This window comes from Rana temporaria, chromosome 3, assembly GCF_905171775.1.
Source record: "Rana temporaria chromosome 3, aRanTem1.1, whole genome shotgun sequence".
NCBI classification, from domain to species: Eukaryota; Metazoa; Chordata; class Amphibia; order Anura; family Ranidae; genus Rana; species Rana temporaria.
In genome coordinates this window covers 483,053,432-483,074,360 of record NC_053491.1, presented here as the reverse complement: position 1 = coordinate 483,074,360, position 20,929 = coordinate 483,053,432, and the positions used below count along the sequence as shown (strand labels likewise).

General features: G+C 50.7%; 1 protein-coding gene across 1 annotated transcript; it reads left to right on the top strand.

The window, feature by feature from the left end:
• Positions 1–4,085: 4,085 nt before the first annotated feature.
• LOC120930790 (E3 ubiquitin-protein ligase Midline-1-like) lies at positions 4,086–5,708 on the top strand. Its single transcript, XM_040341963.1, has one exon. The coding sequence runs from the start codon at positions 4,107–4,109 to the stop codon at positions 5,706–5,708; it is 1,602 nt and encodes a 533-aa protein (XP_040197897.1). The 5' UTR covers positions 4,086–4,106.
• Positions 5,709–20,929: the final 15,221 nt, after the last annotated feature.

Below are 20,929 nucleotides of genomic sequence, written 5' to 3'. Positions count from 1 at the left end.
TACCAGGGGCGCGCTACCAGGGGCTCGCCCCCGACTCCCGTGTGCGTGCCTACGGTGTGCGATCGCCGCCGGGCACACGCGATTGCTCGTTACAGAGCGGGGACCGGGAGCTGTGTGTGTAAACACACAGCTCCAATTCCTGTCAGGGGGGGGAATTCTGATCTTCTGCTCATACAACGTATGAACAGAAGATCAGTGGTTTCCCCTAGTGAGGCCACCCCCCCCACAGTAAGAACACACCCAGGGACATACTTAACCCCTTCCCCGCCCCTAGTGTTAACCCCTTTACTGCCAGTGGAATTTTTATAGTAATCCAATGCATTTTTATAGCACTGATCGCTATAAAAATGCCAATGGTCCCAAAAATTTGTCAAAAGTGTCCGCCATAATGTCGCAGTACCGAAAAAAATCGCTGATCGCCGCCATTACTAGTAAAAAAAATATTAATAAAAATGCCATAAAAATACCCCCTATTTTGTAAACGCTATAACTTTTGCGCAAACCAATCAATAAACGCTTATTGCGATTTTTTTTAACAAAAAATATGTAGAAGAATACGTATCAGCCTAAACTGAGGAAAAAAAAAGTTGTTTTATATATTTTTGGGGGATATTTATTACAGCAAAAAGTAAAAAATATATTTTTTTTTCAAAATTGTCGCTCTATTTTTGTTTATAGCGCAAAAACTAAAAACCGCAGAGGTGATCAAATACCACCAAAAGAAAGCTCTATTTGTGGGGAAAAAAGGACGCCAATTTTGTTTGGGAGCCACGTCGCACGACTGCGCAATTGTCAGTTAAAGCGACGCAGTGCCGAATCGCAAAAAGTACTCTGGTCTTTGACCAGCAATATGGTCCGGGGGTTAAGTGGTTAAAACACAAAGCAGGAGAAGGGAAATGTAGAAGATGACATCTTCTTTGTTAAAGTCATTCCTGATGTTGGGAAGAAGCTGGCAGGCCCCACTCTAACTGGCTGAAACCACCCCAACCCGAAGTTCTTCACCTGTACAATGATGCGGATCCGGAGAGGTAGGTAAAAAAAAAAAAACTTGAGTGGGGGCGAGTAATCTTGTCCAAGTCTTCTTAAAAAGTAACAAATTTAGTAACACAGGCATGGGACCTATTTGTGGAACCGAGGGTCAGGCAATGAGACAATGTCACCTCGGGCACTTGTGGAAGTCACCGAGAAAACCTGGTCATCTTTCAAAGGGCATTTCAAGACCACTCGGTTACGAAAAATATGACGGCCCCAACTCCACTCCTTGAGACAGTCCTCCAAGCTCTTTCCCACACAAATAAGAGCGTACGGCGTCTCACGCTCTTCTTTTGGAACATTCAAACGTTCCCATATGGCCTCACGGTACCATCCCTCTCTCTCCTGGTCAATTTGGTAAAGGAGAGGGGGTGGCACATACGGGTATTCCCATCCGTACTTGGCGGCAACCTTCTGTATCACCACGCGCTGCAGCCTGGCTAAGTTGGGCAGCATGCGTGGGTCTCCGCGTCCCGGCAGCACAATAGCGTCTGGTGCCCGTCTGAGAGCAGGCACAGCAGGGGGCAGGGGAGCGGTGAGGGTAAGGGTAGAAACAGACTCACCCTCTCCCCAGGTCAGCTGCGGGACTTTCGGATATGGGGAGCTGGGCCCAGTAGGTGCACTCCAGCCGGAGCGTTCCTTCCGTCTTGTACGGGGGGCTCGAAATCCTCCATAGCCCTGTGACTCCGGGAACGTAGGCTCAAACAAATGGTCAATGGTCTCATTGTCGGAAAGTGACTCCAGTTCTGAGGAGTCGTACTCCTCCGCGGGCAAGTAACCGCAGGCCTTAGAGGAGTCCTTTGGCCAATCTGGTAAACAGCGACGGGCAGGTAGGCCTGGATCGCAGCCACGGGAGGCCTGTGCCCTCGCCAATAGCAGCACGCCACACGGAGACCGCTGTGGTTGTGGTGGTCTCCGGTTCAATCTCGGGCCGCGCACTGGTCACACTGGTCGGGTCATAGTCTATATCCATCTTGTCTATTGGGCTTACCTCCGGAGAGCAGGGTCAAGGTAGACGAGACGGTGATGACCTCTGAACTTGTAGCCTCCGGTTCCACGATCTCCACCGACAGGGAGGGTTACGGCCGCGGGGTCTCCTCCTCCGCGGTAACGATCCCGGAGATCCAATTCACCCTATACTCACAGGGAGTTTTAGCAGGTGGCTTCACTGTGAATAGGTAGGCCCGGCATCGGTGGCATCGGGCAAAGGGGTAGGATCTGTATGGCCAACGCCTCGCAGCGCGGGCAGGATTGTCCAAGGGCCCCTTGGATCCTCCACTCGAGAATAGAACAAATTGTCCTTCCGTACTCATCCAGATCCCCGTATCAGTGAGGGGTACTCCGGATGCGGCAGACATGGTGGAGACTCCCGGTGTGGTTGTCAGGGGTCTCAGTCGCTGAAAAAACGCGGACGGCAACAAGGAAGCAGACACCTTTGCACGTGGCAGTCTCTCTCGCAGGTGGGCAGCAACTACTGGTTTGGCACGAAACTTCTCCCCTATGTCTCACGCAGGGGTGGGTTACTCCTTCCACTTGAAGACTTGTCTGGGCACGTTGCAGGCACGCACTCCGCTGTACGTACGCCCAGGCTTTGGCTTTCTGAGGTTAACTCCCTCCTTGCCACACAGTTCAGCACACAACACTCCTTGCTCTCAATAATGAACTTGAACTCACGGTTCCGTTGCCAGAGGTAACAGCCGAATCCCGGACGAGCCCCCACGTGTAGCGCTACCCCCTTAGGAGCCGCTGGTTAGATTTGGGATAGGCGTATTTAAGTTACCTCTGCAATGTGTCTAGGGGTAATGATGGTGATGAGAGCAGTAACGGAATGTCCAGACTGTTAGTTGACTTTTTCAATGCTTTATTTCTGGTCCAACATGACCAACAGTCAACTTAAGGTAGATAGCATAGATTGGTGAAAAGAGAATAAACTTTACAGATTCAGGCTATAGGTAGAAGAAGCAGTCCTGCCTCCAATAACTTCACTTGTCATGTCGCCACTCCAGCCGGAGTGGGTAAAGTGCCCCTGGACAGACCCCTCTCACAGGCCTGGCAGCCAGAGCATCACTTAGAGCTTTCTGGGGGGAATGGGTCTCTGCCACAGACCCGGCTCTATTGGATTTCCTGGATTGGTAAGAGACCCCTGCCATAGGCCCAATGTATCAAGAGCGTGAATAGTAGAGCGAATTCTCCCCGTTAATGATCAGCCTGAATCTCCCTCAGGTAGACTTCTTGTCCTTGAGTCACCGACTGACAATTTGCAGCATACAACCCGCCAGTGTCCGGCCACCAAGATCCCCAATGGTTTGTCTAAGCCCTGTTGGATCACCTGCCTCCGGGTTCACCTCAGACCGACTCCCCATCGAACAGCACAACTCGCTTGGGATCTTTTTGGTGAGGGATGGGAACCCAGTCAATCACTGGGGCCCCTTTTCAGCATCAGTCGCTCTGGGCCATGAGGGCCCAGAGTCAGGAACTCCGCGTAGCATGTGCACCCCGGCCTGGTAGGCCATATCGCCCGGGGCCCGTGACATGCGCACACCCCAAAGGTGGGTGCCGCACCTGGAACCAGGAACCCGCGAAGAACCCCGAACCACGGCTTCCGCCACAGAAATACCCCTCCCCAGCATGCCCCGCAAGGGAAAACTCCTCTCATTGGCTGCTGGGAAGAAACGGCTCCGCCTGGACCCCTCTGGCGCCACCTGTCATCCAGAGATGAAACGGCATCTTTGGAGCCAGAATGACCCCACAGGACAGTTCAGGACTGGCGACAGCCAAATTTAAATAAATCAACATGGATGAGAGCAAGTAAGTCTCTCATCCCACTAAATTTAACAATAGCACCTGTACTGATAAGTACACAGGCGCTACACAAAATTAGCATTTTTCCAGAACAGTTACATTGTTCTAAATGAGGTCCTTTTATTATCTCTGTCAATTCATACAACTAGTCCTATGAATACAGAAGCTACAGCTCAGCCTCACCCTGTGTAGGAGGATGTGACCCCCTCCTAATTGCATTCTTCCCCGATGTCAGAAAGTTTTAGTTTCATTTCTCTCTTCTACTGTCAGCGATGGCGTCTGGTGATCTGAGAGCTGAGCTGGAATGTTCCGTCTGTCTGAACATTTATACAGATCCTGTAATGCTGAGATGTGGTCACAACTTCTGCCGGGTCTGTATTGATCGTGTGCTGGATACGCAGGGGGGGTCTGGAGGATATTCCTGTCCTGAATGCAGAGAGAAGTTTCCGGATCGTCCTGCACTGCACAGGAACATAACACTACGTAACATAGTGGAGAATTTCCTGTCTGCTCAGCCAGATCAGGAGGAGTCCGGGGTCTTCTGTACTTACTGTGTGGACTCTCCTGTACCCGCTGTTAGATCCTGTCTGCTCTGTGAGGTTTTGCTGTGCGATAAACACCTGAAAGTCCACAAAAAGTCCCCAGAACACATCTTATGTGACCCCACCTTGTCCATGGAGAGCAGGAAATGTTCTGTCCATAAGAAGATCCTGGAGTATTACTGCACTGAGGATGATACCTGTATCTGTATGTCTTGTTTTATGATTGGAGGACGAAAAGGACATAAGATGGAGTCACTGGATGAGGCTTCTGAGAAGAAGAAGGAGACACTGAGGAATGTTCTGCAGAAACTTCTGACAGAGAGAGAGGAGACGGAGGAAAGAGTCCGGAGTCTGCAGGAACACAGGAGGAAAGTAGAAGAAGAAGCAGCTGGTGACACCGAGAGAGTCACTGTCCTGTTTAGAGATCTCAGGAGACGTCTGGAAGATCTGGAGAAGAGAGTCCTGAGGGAAATCTCCGGGAGGGCAGAGCGGATCTCCATCTCCATCCGGGATCTGGAAATAAAGAAGGAGGAGCTGTCCAGGAAGATGCGTCACATTGAGGAGCTGTGTAACATGACGGATCCACTGACTGTCTTACAGGAATCAGACACAGGTGACTTGTGTGATACTGAGGATGGAGATAATGAGGACAGAGAGAGACATGAGAAGCTCCTCCATGATGGAGGGGGTCTGGATGTGGCTGGGATATCACACACATTACACACATTATCTGATATAATAACAGAGGTAAATGTAGACTTCTATATACAGCGAGCTGCAGACATATTACTGGATGTAAACACGGCTGGTAATAAGCTGCATATATCAGATGACAGGAAAACTGCATCCAAGTCAGATAAATACCAGAAGCGCCCAAAAACACCAGAGAGATTTCAGTATTATTCTCAGGTGATAAGCAGTCGGAGTTTCTCCTCAGGGAGACATTACTGGGATGTGGATGTCGGGGGATCAGATAAATGGATAGTCGGGATGTGTTACCCCAGTATAGACAGGGAAGGATGGTGGTCAGGAATTGGAAAAAATAACAAGTCCTGGGGGTTGTACAGGGCTGATAATCATTTTGGGCTGATACATGATGGTGATGAGGTGCCCTTACCCCCCAATATCTCCAGTAACAGAGTCAGGATATATCTGGATTATGAGGCCAGACAGATCTCCTTTTATGATCTGTGTGACCCGATCCGACACCTCCGCACCTTCACCACCACCTTCACTGAGCCCCTCCATGCTGGGATATGGGTAGCGAGAGGATGTATAAAGATGTGGGCGGGGGAATCGGGAGATGTGAGGACTCCTCCCAGAGACCGGTGACATCACATGGAGAGGGGGATGGAACTGGAGGGAAAAAATGGGGGGGGGGATATCTCCAAACCCCTAAAGAGAAATGCCCACATCCGAGCATGGACAATACCATAAATCTATGAACTCTATAAATCTAGATTATCTAGTCAGGTGTCCAAAAGATGGCAAAGTACAAAAGGTGAGAAGCCCTAGTTAGTATATATATTGTGACTCCAAAAGAGTTTCTGTATTTCAAGTGATATGACGTGCATCCAGTATAGTGTATGTTGCTATACTGCAGGAAGGCATTTCTCTTTGGGAGCGGTTGAAGATATTCCCCACGGGCCCCCCGGGCTACCTATTACAAGCTTTGATACAATATTACAGGGATCAAAATTTCAAATCCTGAGCTACTAGCCAGGCCTCAAGAGTTACTCGCCACCAGTTGCCGCACCTAATTCATACACTGCTCTGCGCCTAATTGCACCCGTAAACACGCCCTCGTAGAATATCTCATGAAATGACAATGTTTTATGCAGAATCAAGTTACAAAATTAAATATTACCAACAACAACTTTAACAAAATGGGACAGGGCACTGGGGGCAGACCAGAGGGACAGGGCACTGGGGGCAGACCAGAGGGACAGGGCACTGGGGGCAGACCAGAGGGACAGGGCACTGTGGGCAGATCAGAGGAAAAAGCGCCCAGAGGCGATTCAGTTCGCATGTGTTGCGCTATACAAGTCATTCATTCATTCATTCATTCAGAGGGACAGGGCACTGGGAGCAGACCAGAGGGACAGGGCACTAGAACTCTTTGAAATTGTATAATTGATCAGTGCTGCTAACAGTGACAGCAACACTATCTTAGGGAGTAGTTCCAAAGTGATTCTGAGCATGCGCACTGGGATGCGTCCACGGGACGGCGCATGCGCCGTTCATTATACATATCTGTCTGGCGCTCGGCCCATCATTTGCATGGGGTCACGCCTCATTTGCATGGCTCACGCCCACTTCCACATACGCCGGCTTACGCCTAGGAAACCCAGCGCAGTTTTGGCAGCACTGGCTTTGTGAATACAGTGCTTGCCTCTCTGCGATGCGTCGGCGTAGCGTAAAGGAGATACGCTACGGCGGCATAAATGTGTGCCGCTGTATGTGAATCCGGGCCTCACTCAACAAATAGACCCTCCAATGCAAATTGGTCTTATGGGGCATATTTATTATTGGCCACCAGATGTCACTCTCCCTCTTCGTCACTCTTCTCATCAATAAAATCTTCTATTCCATATATTCTTCCAGAGAGAACAGCATAACTCCCAACTGTCCCTGATTTCTAGGGACTGTCCCTGATTCGGAACAATGTCCCTCTGTCCCTTTTTCTTCCTTTCATCTAATTTCTAAATTGCTATATTTGTAAATTCCAATATACAAAGTCCCAAACCTCTTTGTAATTGTATAATTGATCAGTGCTGCTAACAGTGACAGCAACACCACTCCTCAGTATATACTGTAGATACTAGTAAAAATATTTCCATTGATGACAGGGCGCTTCCATGACACAGTGTCACTGGAAATTCTGGGCTTCCCTATCAGACAGACCAGCAGCAGCTGCTGACTTTTGGGTTGTCTCTCTCTCATTGATCCTCCACACAAAGCTGTATGAAGTAGAGGCGGGGAGGTGGGCGTGTCCTTCCTCTGACTCATCCCGCGGTGTGTGGCCTGAATAGCAGGAGATCAAATTACAGACTTCACAGCACATAAGTCAGTAACTGGAGGAGTGCTGGAGAACTGACCCAATAGCACCACCTGCTGTTTGCACTTGGCAAATGTGAAATATTCTTATGCTATATTTTATATTTACCTGGGTAATTTTTTTTTTAACATTTTCTAGTTGTTCCAGAACATGATATTATGAATATATGTTCAGCAACAGAATACATTCATCAACTCCAAATAAATAACAGCTGCAATTCTGTTTTCTGGCAATTTAAGTGGAACTTGACTCTCGCAATCAACATGAAACTATGTTTAATCCTTGTGCTGTTGGCATTAACAACTTCAGCCCCGAGCCTCTTTCTGAGATTTGGTGTTTACAAGTTAAAAACAATTTTTTTTTTGCTAGAAAATTACTTAGAGCCCCCAAACATTATATATATTTTTTCTAACACTATAGAGAATAAAATGGCAGATGTTGCAATACTTTTAGTCATACCGTATTTGTGCAGCGGTCTTACAATCACCCATTGCTCCTGGGGCCGCTCTGCCAGGAATTTTATCTGTAACTCTCATTGTTCACTGGCCTGCTGCTCTGGGGTTGGAAAGCACTTGCCCTGTTGCATACCAGCAACCTGGAGGGCTCTAATCCAGTGTTTTATCCAAATATGCTGCCTGACCTCCAGGTAATTATCCACAGACACAGACCTGGTGTATGCTGAAAGGTCGATCTGCAGCAGCCCCGGGAACTCTGATGCCAGATCCATATTTCCACTGGGGTATCCCAATCTTGGAACCAGGTGGAGGTTTTTACATCTTCACAGCCAGGAAGGGTGGGTCTTGCAGGGGTCTCAGAGCTTAAACCTGATCTAGACTATTTGTTAACCACTTCGTTACCGGGCCTATTTTGGCACTGTTCTCCTTTATGTAAAAATCACAATTTTTTTTGCTAGAAAATTAATCAGAACCCCCAAACATTATATATTTTTTTTTAGTAGACACCCTAGGGAATAAAATGGCGGTCATTGCAACTTTTTTTCTCGCACGGTATTTGCGCAATAATTTTTCAAACGCCTTTTTTTAGGGAAAAAAACAGTTTCATGAATTAAAAAATAACAAAACAGTAAAGTTTGCCCAATTTTTTTGTATAATGTGAAAGACGATGTTACGCCGAGTAAATAGATACCTAACATGTCACGCTTTAAAATTGCGCACACTCATGGAATGGCGCCAAACTTCGGTACTTAAAAATCTCCATAGGCGACGCTTTAAAAAATTTTACAGGTTACTATTTTTGAGTTACAGAGTAGCTCTAGTGATAGAATTGTTGCACACGCTCTAACGCACGTGATGATACCTCACATGTGGGGTTTGAACGGTGTTTACATATGTGGGCGGGACTTGCATGCGCGTTCGCTTCTGCACGCGAGCGACCGGGACAGGGGCGTTTTAAATTTTTTTTTTTATTATTTTATTTTATTTTTTTACTTCATTTTTTTATTTTTACACTTTTTTTGACATTTTTTTTTTTTGATCACTTTTATTCCTATTACAAGGAATGTACACATCCCTTGTAATAGGAATCACTGTGACAGGTCCTCTTTATGGAGAGATGTGGGGTCAATAAGACCCCACATCTCTCCTACAGGCTTAGAAGCATGAAATCGGTGAAAAACATTTCACCGATTACATGCCGACAGCCGCGATTGCGGCTTTGTTTACTTCCGGGTACTGGGCGTGACGTCATAACGTCGCGCCCGGCCCTCCGACGGTCATAGAGATGACTGTGACCGTCTGCTCACCAGTCATCTCTATAGTTCAGCAACGCGCGCTGGCCGATTCGCTCTCCGGGCCCCCGATGGCACGGGAGAGCCCGGAGAAGCACCGGATGGCGGCGGGAGGGGGGGACGTCCCCTCCCGCTGCATAGAAGAACGATCGAGCGGCGGAACCGCCGCTTTGATCGTTCTTCTGGTGCACAGAATCGCCGGCTGAAGACAGAGATATCTGAATGATGCCTGCAGCTGCAGGCATCATTCAGATATCACCACTCAAAGTCCAGGACGTCCCAGGACGTCCTACGGATCTGAAGTGGTTAAGGAACTGGAAGGAACAGTATCTGGAAAGGGCATACAGTAAACTGCTAGAATGTGTTCAGTGTAAACTTCGGAGATTGCCGTCCCCAAACCTGAAGTGCTGACAACAGGGCAGAGCCCTGCTAACCTCTACCCAGCACCAACAGTGGCTTCAGCCTTCTTGAGAGAAGAGGTAGTCAGCCTTTCTCCCACAACACTGACAGGGGCATTGGATTTTTTTGCCAGCAGCATCTATAGAGTTACAACAAACTTCTCCAGCTGAAGCGCTGGCAACCGAACAGAGGGTCCAAGACCTCGGTTCCACACTTTTAGCAATTCCACAGACTGGGGATTTAATAGACATTTCTGAAGAGGAGGAACCATCTAGTAAATCCCCAGCAGAAGACCCTTGCTCCACACCCGTGGCAGTTTGAGAGGCCCGAGGTGAGGAGGTGGTGTTTCTTTTTCCCCAGTGGATTTCAGAGATGCAGGGAGGGGAAGCTGCCATTCCCCCTCCCCAACAAGGATTTGTGAACCTGGGAGACAATAAAAGAGAAAGGGAGTTTCAGCAGCAGAAGGCACCCCTGAATTATGACACCAACCCAGCTTGAGTGCTGGCAACCGGACAAAGGGTCCAAGACCTCTGCTCCACACCTGAAGACATTCTGGAGGCCCAGGGTGAGGAGGTGGCAGTCTGTCCCGAGCTGCAGATCAGGATCCAAAGAGAGAATGCAGTCGTAACGTCACAACTGCAGCTTGATCTGGTGTCAGTGGAAGGGCCTGTGGTCTCCATTAACATAAAACCAGCAGAAGTGCTGGCAACAGGGCAGAGTGCTACCAACCTCTGCCCAGCACTGGCAACAACTACAGAGTTCCAGGGAGCTGGGGCAGTCGGCCTCTCTCCCAACAGTTAGTTGGAGTAGATTATGTAGGGAAGCTCCTATGCCCAGCTGAACTGCTGGCAACGGGACAGAGCGCTGCTGGCCTCTGCCCTCCACTAAAAAACAATGGATTTCCCCAGGAAAAGTCCTAGTAGGACAAAATGCGTCGGGCCAGGTACACCGCTTTTATTCATCTGTGATCACTTTTTAACATATGTATGATGGGTTTTTTTTTCAATAAAAACCCACCTTTTTTGACCTGCACTATTGGAAGCCCCCCTTTTTTCTTTTCATGTTCTTGTGGATGTTTTTTTTTTCCATCTGGTCATCGTCACCCCAGTTTGTGGCTGTCACCATCAAGATTTCACTGAACATCTCTGGATTTCCTCTTGGGTCGTTTGGTCTGTTCACAGATCAGGGGAATCCATGCCTGACTGATTCTTGGTCGGGAGCAGCTGGGTCCAACGGTTCCATTCGTGGCTACCTCCATCCAGATTCCATTGAGAGGCTTCTTGAGTCCCCCCCAGATCTCTTGGATTGTCCGGTCCACCTGCCGATTGGGAATATTCATGTCTGATTGATCCGTTGTCGCTGACAGTCGGGTCCAACGGTTTCGGTAGGCGTGTTTAGTCATATCATTTATTTGAAGGCGTGTTCCTTATGACGGTCCATACAGCCACTATGACATCCTCATCGTGAGAACCACTATCCATTTGTGACGGACATTGTCACTATACAAGCTGCACTGTGTGGACTTATTTTTGTTTCTCACTGTTTATTTTTTCCTATTGGGTTTAGATTGCTAGTGATTTTTATATATTTCACGGTTGCTTAATTTTAGCGCTACATATTTTACTCCAAAAATAAACTCTCAGGCCCAGATTCACAAAGCACTTACGCCGACGTATCTCGAGATACACTGCGTAAGTGCAAATATGCGCCATCGTATCTATGCGCCGGACCCACATACTAAGATACGCCTAAAAACAGGCTTCATCCGGCCGACGTAACTTTCCTATGCCGGCGTAGAGTGGGCGCATATTTACGCTGGACGCATTTGGCGCTCCCATTGATTTTCTATTCAAATATGCAAATGAGGTAGATACGCCGATTCACGAACGTACGTGCGCCCGACACAGTGCGCGTAAAGTTCTACGTCCGGCGTAAAGTTATGCCCCATAAAGGAGGTGTAACTCAGCAGCATCCATGCAAAGGGCTGCACCAGGGAACACAAGCCGACGTATTTTACGTTGGACGTGAATATGACTAGGCGTAGGTTACGTTCACGCCGTAGGCAGTGATCTGACATATCTTAGGGAGTAGTTCCGACGTGATTCTGAGCATGCGTACTGGGATGCGTCCACGGGACGGCGCATGCGCCGTTCATTATACATATATGTCTGACGCTCGGCCCATCATTTGCATGGGGTCACGCCTCATTTGCATGGCTCACGCCCACTTCCACATACGCCGGCTTACGCCTAGGAAACCCAGCGCAGTTTTGGCAGCACTGGCTTTGTGAATACAGTGCTTGCCTCTCTGCGTTGCGTCGGCGTAGCGTAAAGGAGATACGCTACGGCGGCATAAATGTGCGCCGCTGTATGTGAATCCGGGCCTCACTCAACAAATAGACCCTCCAATGCAAATGGGTCTTATGGGGCATATTTATTATTGGCCACCAGATGTCACTCTCCCTCTTCGTCACTCTTCTCATCAATAAAATCTTCTATTCCATATATTCTTCCAGAGAGAACAGCATAACTCCCAACTGTCCCTGATTTCTAGGGACTGTCCCTGATTCGGAACAATGTCCCTCTGTCCCTTTTTCTTCCTTTCATCTAATTTCTAAATTGCTATATTTGTAAATTCCAAAAGCCAATATAAAGGAATAGTAATAGTAAAAATAGTGGTAAAAAAGCACTTAAGTGTTTAACCAACCATTTTTTCACGCAAAAGTGCTGAATCCCCGCACATCCCCCGCCCGGTCCATAGAAAAGCATTCTTGAGCGACACTGCAGCTACTATTGCTAATTTGCTAAGCAACAATATCTGCAGAGTCGCTCAACAAAGCTTTTCTATGGGGCAGGCAGGAGAAGCCACTTACCCCCCCAGTATAAAGCTCCCCTCACCCCCTAGCCCCCATCCCAGTACATAGAGCCCCCCAGTACAGTGCTCCCCCCAACCTCCTAGCCCTCCCCTAGAACAGAGCTCAACCATCCTTACATTCTCCACTACAGAGCATCCCCTAGCCTTCCCAGAAGAGAGTCCCTCACCTCCTAGCCCCCCCCCACCACAGTACACAGAGCTCCTCCTTTCTCCAAACCTTTAGTACATAGAGCTCCTCCTTCTTTTCATCCACCAGTGCAGAGCTCCCCCACCCCGTAGCCCCCCAAAACAGAGCTACCCCCAACCACTAGTCCCCCCCAATACACAGTGTTCCCCCTTTCTCCAAACTTTCAGTACATAGAGGTATCCTCCTCCTCCCATCCACCAGTGCAGAACTCCCCCCACCCCGTAGCCCCCCAGAACAGAGCTGCTTCCACCCACTAGTTCCCCCCAGTACACAGAGCTCCCCCTTTTTCCAAACCTGCAGTACATAGAGCTCCCCCTTCCTTCCATCCACCAGTGCAGAGCTCCCCCCACCCCGTAGCCCCCCAAAACAGAGCTACCCCCACCCACTAGTCCCCCAGTACACATAGTTCCCCCTTTCTCCAAACCTGCAGTACATAGAGTTTCCCTCCCTCCTCCCATCCACAAGTGTAGAGCTCCCCCCACCCCGTAGCCCCCCAGAACAGCGCTAACCCCACCCACATAGTTCCCCCTTTCTCCAAACCTTCAGTACATAGAGCTCCCCCTCCTCACATCCACCAGTGCAGAGCTTGCCCCACCCCGTAGCCCCCCCAAAACAGAGCTACCCCCAACCACTAGTCCCCCAATACACAGAGCTCCCCCTTTCTCCAAACCTTCAGTACATAGTTATCCTCCTCCTCCCATCCACCAGTGCAGAACTCCCCCCACCCCGTAGCCCCCCAAAACAGAGCTACCCCCACCCACTAGTCCCCCAGTACACATAGTTCCCCCTTTCTCCAAACCTGCAGTACATAGAGTTTCCCTCCCTCCTCCCATCCACAAGTGTAGAGCTCCCCCCACCCCGTAGCCCCCCCAGAACAGCGCTAACCCCACCCACTAGTCCCCCAGTACACATAGTTCCCCCTTTCTCCAAACCTTCAGTACATAGAGCTCCCCCTCCTCACATCCACCAGTGCAGAGCTTGCCCCACCCCGTAGCCCCCCAAAACAGAGCTATCCCCAACCACTAGTCCCCCAATACACAGAGCTCCCCCTTTCTCCAAACCTTCAGTACGTAGTTATCCTCCTCCTCCCACCCACCAGTGCAGAACTCCCCCCACCCCGTAGCCCCCCAGAACAGAGCCGCTTCCACCCACTAGTTCCCCCAGTACACAGAGCTCCCCCTTTTTCCAAACCTGCAGTACATAGAGCTCCCCCTTCCTTCCATCCACCAGTGCAGAGCTCCCCCCACCCCGTAGCCCCCCAAAACAGAGCTACCCCCACCCACTAGTCCCCCAGTACACATAGTTCCCCCTTTCTCCAAACCTGCAGTACATAGAGTTTCCCTCCCTCCTCCCATCCACAAGTGTAGAGCTCCCCCCACCCCGTAGCCCCCCAGAACAGCGCTAACCCCACCCACATAGTTCCCCCTTTCTCCAAACCTTCAGTACATAGAGCTCCCCCTCCTCACATCCACCAGTGCAGAGCTTGCCCCACCCCGTAGCCCCCCCAAAACAGAGCTACCCCCAACCACTAGTCCCCCAATACACAGAGCTCCCCCTTTCTCCAAACCTTCAGTACATAGTTATCCTCCTCCTCCCATCCACCAGTGCAGAACTCCCCCCACCCCGTAGCCCCCCAGAACAAAGCTGCTTCCACCCACTAGTCCCCCCAGTACACAGAGCTCCCCCTTTTTCCAACCCTGCAGTACATAGAGCTTCCCTCCCTCCTCCCATCCACAAGTGTAGAGCTCCCCCACCCTGTAGCCCCCCAAAACAGAGCTACCCCCACCCACTAGTCCCCCAGTACACATAGTTCCCCCTTTCTCCAAACCTTCAGTACATAGAGCTCCCCCTCCTCACATCCACCAGTGCAGAGCTCCCCCCACCCCGTAGCCCCCCCCAAAACAGAGCTAACCCCAACCACTAGTCCCCCAATACACAGAGCTCCCCCTTTCTCCAAACCTTCAGTACATAGTTATCCTCCTCCTCCCATCCACCAGTGCAGAACTCCCCCCACCCCGTAGCCCCCCAGAACAGAGCTGCTTCCACCCACTAGTCCCCCCAGTACACAGAGCTCCCCCTTTTTCCAAACCTGCAGTACATAGAGTTTCCCTCCCTCCTCCTATCCACAAGTGTAGAGCTCCCCCCACCCCGTAGCCCCCCAGAACAGAGCTAACCCCAACCACTAGTCCCCCAATACACAGAGCTCCCCCTTTCTCCAAACCTTCAGTACATAGAGGTATCCTCCTCCTCCCATCCACCAGTGCAGAACTCCCCCCACCCCGTAGCCCCCCAGAACAGCGCTAACCCCACCCACTAGTCCCCCAGTACACATAGTTCCCCCTTTCTCCAAACCTTCAGTACATAGAGCTCCCCCTCCTCACATCCACCAGTGCAGAGCTCCCCCCACCCCGTAGCCCCCCAAAACAGAGCTACCCCCAACCACTAGTCCCCCAATACACAGAGCTCCCCCTTTCTCCAAACCTTCAGTACATTGTTATCCTCCTCCTCCCATCCACCAGTGCAGAACTCCCCCCACCCTGTAGCCCCCCAAAACAGAGCTCCCCCCACCCACTAGTCCCCCCAGTACACAGAGCTCCCCCTTTTTCCAACCCTGCAGTACATAGAGCTTCCCTCCCTCCTCCCATCCACAAGTGTAGAGCTCCCCCACCCTGTAGCCCCCCAAAACAGAGCTCCCCCCACCCACTAGTCCCCCCAGTACACAGTGTTCCCCTCTCCTCCCACTCCCCAGTACACAGAGCTATTGCTTCCTCCCATCCCCCAGTACAGAGCTCCCACCATCCCCTAGTTTCCCCCTCCGAATAGATAGATGTACCCCTTCCTCCCCAGTACAGAGCCCCCCCACCACCTCCTAAACCCTCCAGTACACTGAGCTTCCCCCTCCTCCCACTCCCCCAATACACTGATCTCTCTCCTACCAAATCCCCCCTTCCCCAAATACTGCACTCTACCAACCACACCAAGCTTTTGCCAAGTCCTGTCATGCTTGCTTCATCTGAACTGAGGAGGCGCTGTCCTTTTTCAACAGAAACGGCACAGTAAGGTGCTCCAGTGTTTACAACAAGTGGCTAGTGCTGGAGGTGGAGGCACTCCTCTCTGTGAAATGCAGGGAGAAGAGAGCGCCCAGCGTGTTCCCCCGCACCATAAAGCTGCCACCCGGGGCTCGTGTTCCTTCTGCCCCCCCTATGTCCTGACCCTGTTCCCCGATCAGGGATAATTTTTGCCTTAAAGAGGTTGTAAACCTCAGAAAAAAAAAAACCTTTAAGACAAAGGCATAATGAGCTAGTATGCTTTGCATACTATTAGAATGATGCCCTGTAGCAGCGTCCGCACTCCGCTCCCATGGCCAACATCTTTCACCGGAGTTACTTCCGGGTTCGTGTGCTCCGCACGGGTGCCACCAGTCACGGCACGGGTACTGAAGAAACGGTACCTACAGGCAGGGCTGGTGCAAGGATTTTTGACACCCTAGGCGAAACCTCATTTTGCAGCCTCTCCAGCGCCCATTAAATGCAGCCTCTCCAGTGCCCATCAAATGCAGCCTCACCAGCGCCCATTAAATGCAGCCTCTCCAGCGCCCATCAAATGCAGCCTCTCCAGCGCCCATCAAATGCAGCCTCTCCAGTGCCCATCAAATGCAGCCCCAACAGTGCCCATCAAATGCAGCCCCACCAGTGCCTATTAAATGCAGCCTCTCCAGCGCCCATCAAATGCAGCCTCACCAGCGCCCATCAAATGCAGCCTCACCAGCGCCCATTATATACAGTCTCACCAGCGCCCATCAAATGCAGCCTCACCGGCGCCCATCAAATGCAGCCTCACCAGCGCCCATTAAATGCAGCCTCACCAGTGCCCATTAAATGCAGCCTCACCAGTGCCCATTAAATTCAGCCTCACCAGCACCCATTAAATGCAGCCTCACCAACGCCCATCAAATGCAGCCTCACCAACGCCCATCAAATGCAGCCTCACCAGCGCCCATTAAATGCAGCCTCACCAGTGCCCATTAAATTCAGCCTCACCAGCGCCCATCAAATGCAGCCTCACCAGCGCCCATTAAATGCAGCTTCACCAGTGCCCATCACTTGCAGCCTCACCAGCGCCCATTATATACAGTCTCACCAGCGCCCATCAAATGCAGCCTCACCAGCGCCCATCAAATGCAGCCTCACCTGCGCCCATTAAATGCAGCCTCACCAGTGCCCATTAAATGCAGCCTCATCAGTGCCCATCAAATGCAGCCTCACCAGCGCCCATTATATACAATCTCACCAGCGCCCATCAAATGCAGCCTCACCCGCGCCCATCAAATGCAGCCTCACCAGCGCCCATCAAATGCAGCCTCACCCGCGCCCATCAAATGCAGCCTCACCAGCGCCCATCAAATGCAGCCTCACCAGTGCCCTTCAATGAATGTTTGCTTGTTTCCTTTTATTCGGGAGTCGGGACTCAGACACAGTCCTCCGCTGCCGCTGCACCTCTGACACAATGTGCGACGAAGCGGCGCCTGCCTGCTGATGAGGAGACTTACTTGCTGCAGAGAGAAGAGAGAATGAACACCAGTGACTAGGCGCTCTAGACAACAGTGCGCCCTAGGCAGCTGCCTAGTTTGCATAGTGGTAGCACCGGCCCTGCCTACAGGTAATCCTTGTTTTAGGCCTTATTACAGGCTTACCTGTAGGCACTAGTGGTGTAACAGAGTTTACAAGCGTTTTAAGTGGAAGTAATGTACACCTATTGATACTGTAATAAGACTCACCTGTAGGTACAGTGAACATCTCCTGAACTTGCACTGTTTAGGAGATATTCACAGTGGCCCGGATTCAGTAATAATTGCGCTTTTTTTTACGGAGGCGCAGGGCAACGATTTTGCCCTGCGCCCCCGCAATTTTTTTGGCGCTGCCCTCGATTCACGGAGCAGAAGCTCCGTAAATTGCGCGGGCGCGCCGGCAAAATGCCCGGCGCAAGAGCGCGCAATTTAAATGATCCCGTAGGGGGCGGGAATCATTTAAATTAGGCGCGTTCCCGCGCCGATCGTAGAGCGCATGCTCCGTCGGGAAACTTTCCCGACGTGCATTGCGGCAAATGATGTCGCAAGGACGTCATTTGCTTCAAAGTGAACGGCGTCCAGCGCCATTCACGATTCACTTACGCAAACTACGTAAAATTCTAATTTCGCGACGCGGGAACGACGGGTATACGTAACATGGGCTGCCCCTGCTAATAGCAGGGGCAGCCTTGCGCGAAAACCGCCGTACGTAAACGACGTAAATTGCGTACGCAGGGCTCGCGCGACGTTGTGAATCGGTGTTAGTATGCAATTTGCATACTATACGCTGAGCACAACGGGAACGCCACCTAGCGGCCATCGCAAGAATGCAGCCTAAGATATGCGGGCATAAGAGCCTTATGCCGCGCAGATCTTAGGCTGCAGTCGGCGTAACGAGGTTCCTGAATCAGGAGCACTCGTTACGCCGGGGCAAGTGAGCAATTGCGCTGTGTAACCTATGGTTACACAGGCGCAATTGCTTCTTGAATCCAGGCCATTGGGTGCAGCTTGTGACGTCACTGGCGCATGCGTTCTGAAGGGGCGACATACCTGTACCGTTCCTTTAAGGCTCAGTTTCTGGGCTTCCGATGCACATGTGCAGGAGTGATGTCACCGTGGCCCCCGGCCATTCATACGGCTGGAGCCCGCAAACCCAAACAGAAGACCGGGTATAAAGATGGAAGCGCTGGGGATTGGGTTGACACTTTTTCTTCAAGCCAAACCCGAACACTTTCGCGGCGCAGAGCAAAAATATATATTGTTTAGCATACACTATAGGATTGTAACAGACCTTTGGACACCCTTGGGGGGCTCGAAAGAGAATAGTAATGTGGCGCACATAGTGCCCACTCACCCTCCTACAGGGCCCTGTTCTGAGCCATGTTCCTGTCTGAATATTGTGTCCGGGTTTTAGGCGGACTAAAACCCGAACACATGATTCAAAACCCGGGCTGTCCGGGTGAATCCCAGACAGGTGGCAACCCTAAGTCTGGGGAGCCTTGACAGCACTGCGCTGGAGGGCTCAGTATGCAGGTAAGTCTCTTATAAACAGTGGCCTGGATTCAAGAAGCAATTACGCCTGCCTATCCATAGATACGCAGCGTAATTGCTAAGTAGCTCCGGCGTATCGACTTTTCTGTATTCAGAAAGCTCGATACGCCGACTGTAGCCTAAGATACGACTGGCATAAGGCTCTTATGCCGTCGTATCTTAGGCTGCATTCTGACGCTGGCCGCTAGGTGGCGCAACCGTAGTTGTCAGCGTAGAGTATGCAAATTGCATACTCACGCCGATTCACAAACGTACGCACGGCCGGCGCTCGTTTTTTACGTCGTTCGCGTACGGCGCTTCCGTCGTAAGGCTGCTCCTGCTATTAGGAGGCGCAGCCAATGGTAAGTATGGACGTCGTTCCCGCGTCGCGATTTTCAAAATTTGCGTTGTTTGCGTAACTCGTTCGTGAATTCCGCTGGACGCCATTTACGTTCATGTCGAAGCCAATGACGTCCTTGCGACGTCATTTACCGCAATGCACGTCGGGAAGTTTTCCCGCCGGAGCATGCGCAGTACGTTCGGCGCGGGAACGCGCCTAATTTAAATGATCCAAGCCCCCTACGGGATCATTTAAATTACGCGCGCTTACACCGGCCCCTTTTACGAAACGCCGCCGCAAATTACGGAGCAAAGGCTTCGTGAATGAAGAGTAGCTCCAGTAATTTACGGAGGCGTAGCGTAAAAACGGTACGCTGCGCCGCCGTAGCAGTGCGCACCCCTAGTTGAATCTACCCTAGTGCATTTTCCACCCTTTTGGTCTCCTAAATATACCCTTTCAAAGTGTTTTGTGATATCTGCTCAATAAGTGCAAACATATACCTGTTGATCCTGCCAGAAAATGCCATTTTCCTACTGGGAAGGCTATGCCACCAGTTCCTCCTATTTTCCTACTGGGAAGGCTATGTCACCAGTTCCTCCCATTTTCCTACTGGAACGGCTATGTCACCAGTTCCTCCTATTTTCCTACTGGGCACTGGTGACACAGCCAGGGCCTGCCGATGTCTCCTGGAAAGGCTACATCACCTCCAAAATTCACCCTGAGAAGGCTATGTCACCAGTGCCTCACAGATGCCTCTTGGGAAGTCTATGTCACCAGTTTCTCCCATTTTCCTACTGGGAAGGCTATGTCACCAGTTTCTCCCATTTTCCTACTGGGAAGGCTATGTCACCAGTTCCTCCCATTTTTCTACTGGGACGGCTATGTCACCAGTTCCTCCCATTTTTCTACTGGGACAGCTATGTCACCAGTTCCTACCATTTTCCTACTGGCAAGGCTATGTCACCAGTTCCTCCCATTTTCCTACTGGGACGGCTATGTCACCAGTTCCTCCCATTTTCCTACTGGCAACGCTATGTCACCAGTTCCTCCTATTTTCCTACTGGGAAGGCTATGTCACCAGTTCCTCCCATTTTCCTACTGGGAAGGCTATGCCACCAGTTCCTCCCATTTTCCTACTGGGAAGGCTATGTCACCAGTTCCTCCCATTTTCCTACTGGGAAGGCTATGTCACCAGTTCCTCCCATTTTCCTACTGGAACGGCTATGTCACCAGGGCCTCCGATTTTCCTACTGGGAAAGCTACGTCACCAGTTCCTCCCATTTTCCTACTGGGAAGGCTATGTCACCAGTTCCTCCCATTTTCCTACTGGGACGGCTATGCCACCAGTTCCTCCCATTTTCCTACTGGAAAGGCTATGTCACCAGTTCCTCCCATTTTCCTACTGGCAAGGCTATGTCACCAGTTCCTCCCATTTTCCTACTGGGACGGCTATGTCACCAGTTCCTCCCATTTTCCTACTGGCAACGCTATGTCACCAGGGCCACCTATTTTCCTACTGGGAAGGCTATGTCAGCAGTTCCTCCCATTTTCCTACTGGGAAGGCTATGCCACCAGTTCCTCCCATTTTCCTACTGGAAAGGCTATGTCACCAGTTCCTCCCATTTTCCTACTGGGACGGCTATGTCACCAGTTCCTCCCATTTTCCTACTGGCAACGCTATGTCACCAGTTCCTCCTATTTTCCTACTGGGAAGGCTATGTCACCAGTTCCTCCCATTTTCCTACTGGGAAGGCTATGCCACCAGTTCCTCCCATTTTCCTACTGGGAAGGCTATGTCACCAGTTCCTCCCATTTTCCTACTGGGAAGGCTATGTCACCAGTTCCTCCCAT

Bases quoted from the DNA above. Each gene is read 5' to 3' on its own strand.
- LOC120930790 (XM_040341963.1), top strand. From the start codon at position 4,107: ATGGCGTCTGGTGATCTGAGAGCTGAGCTGGAATGTTCCGTCTGTCTG.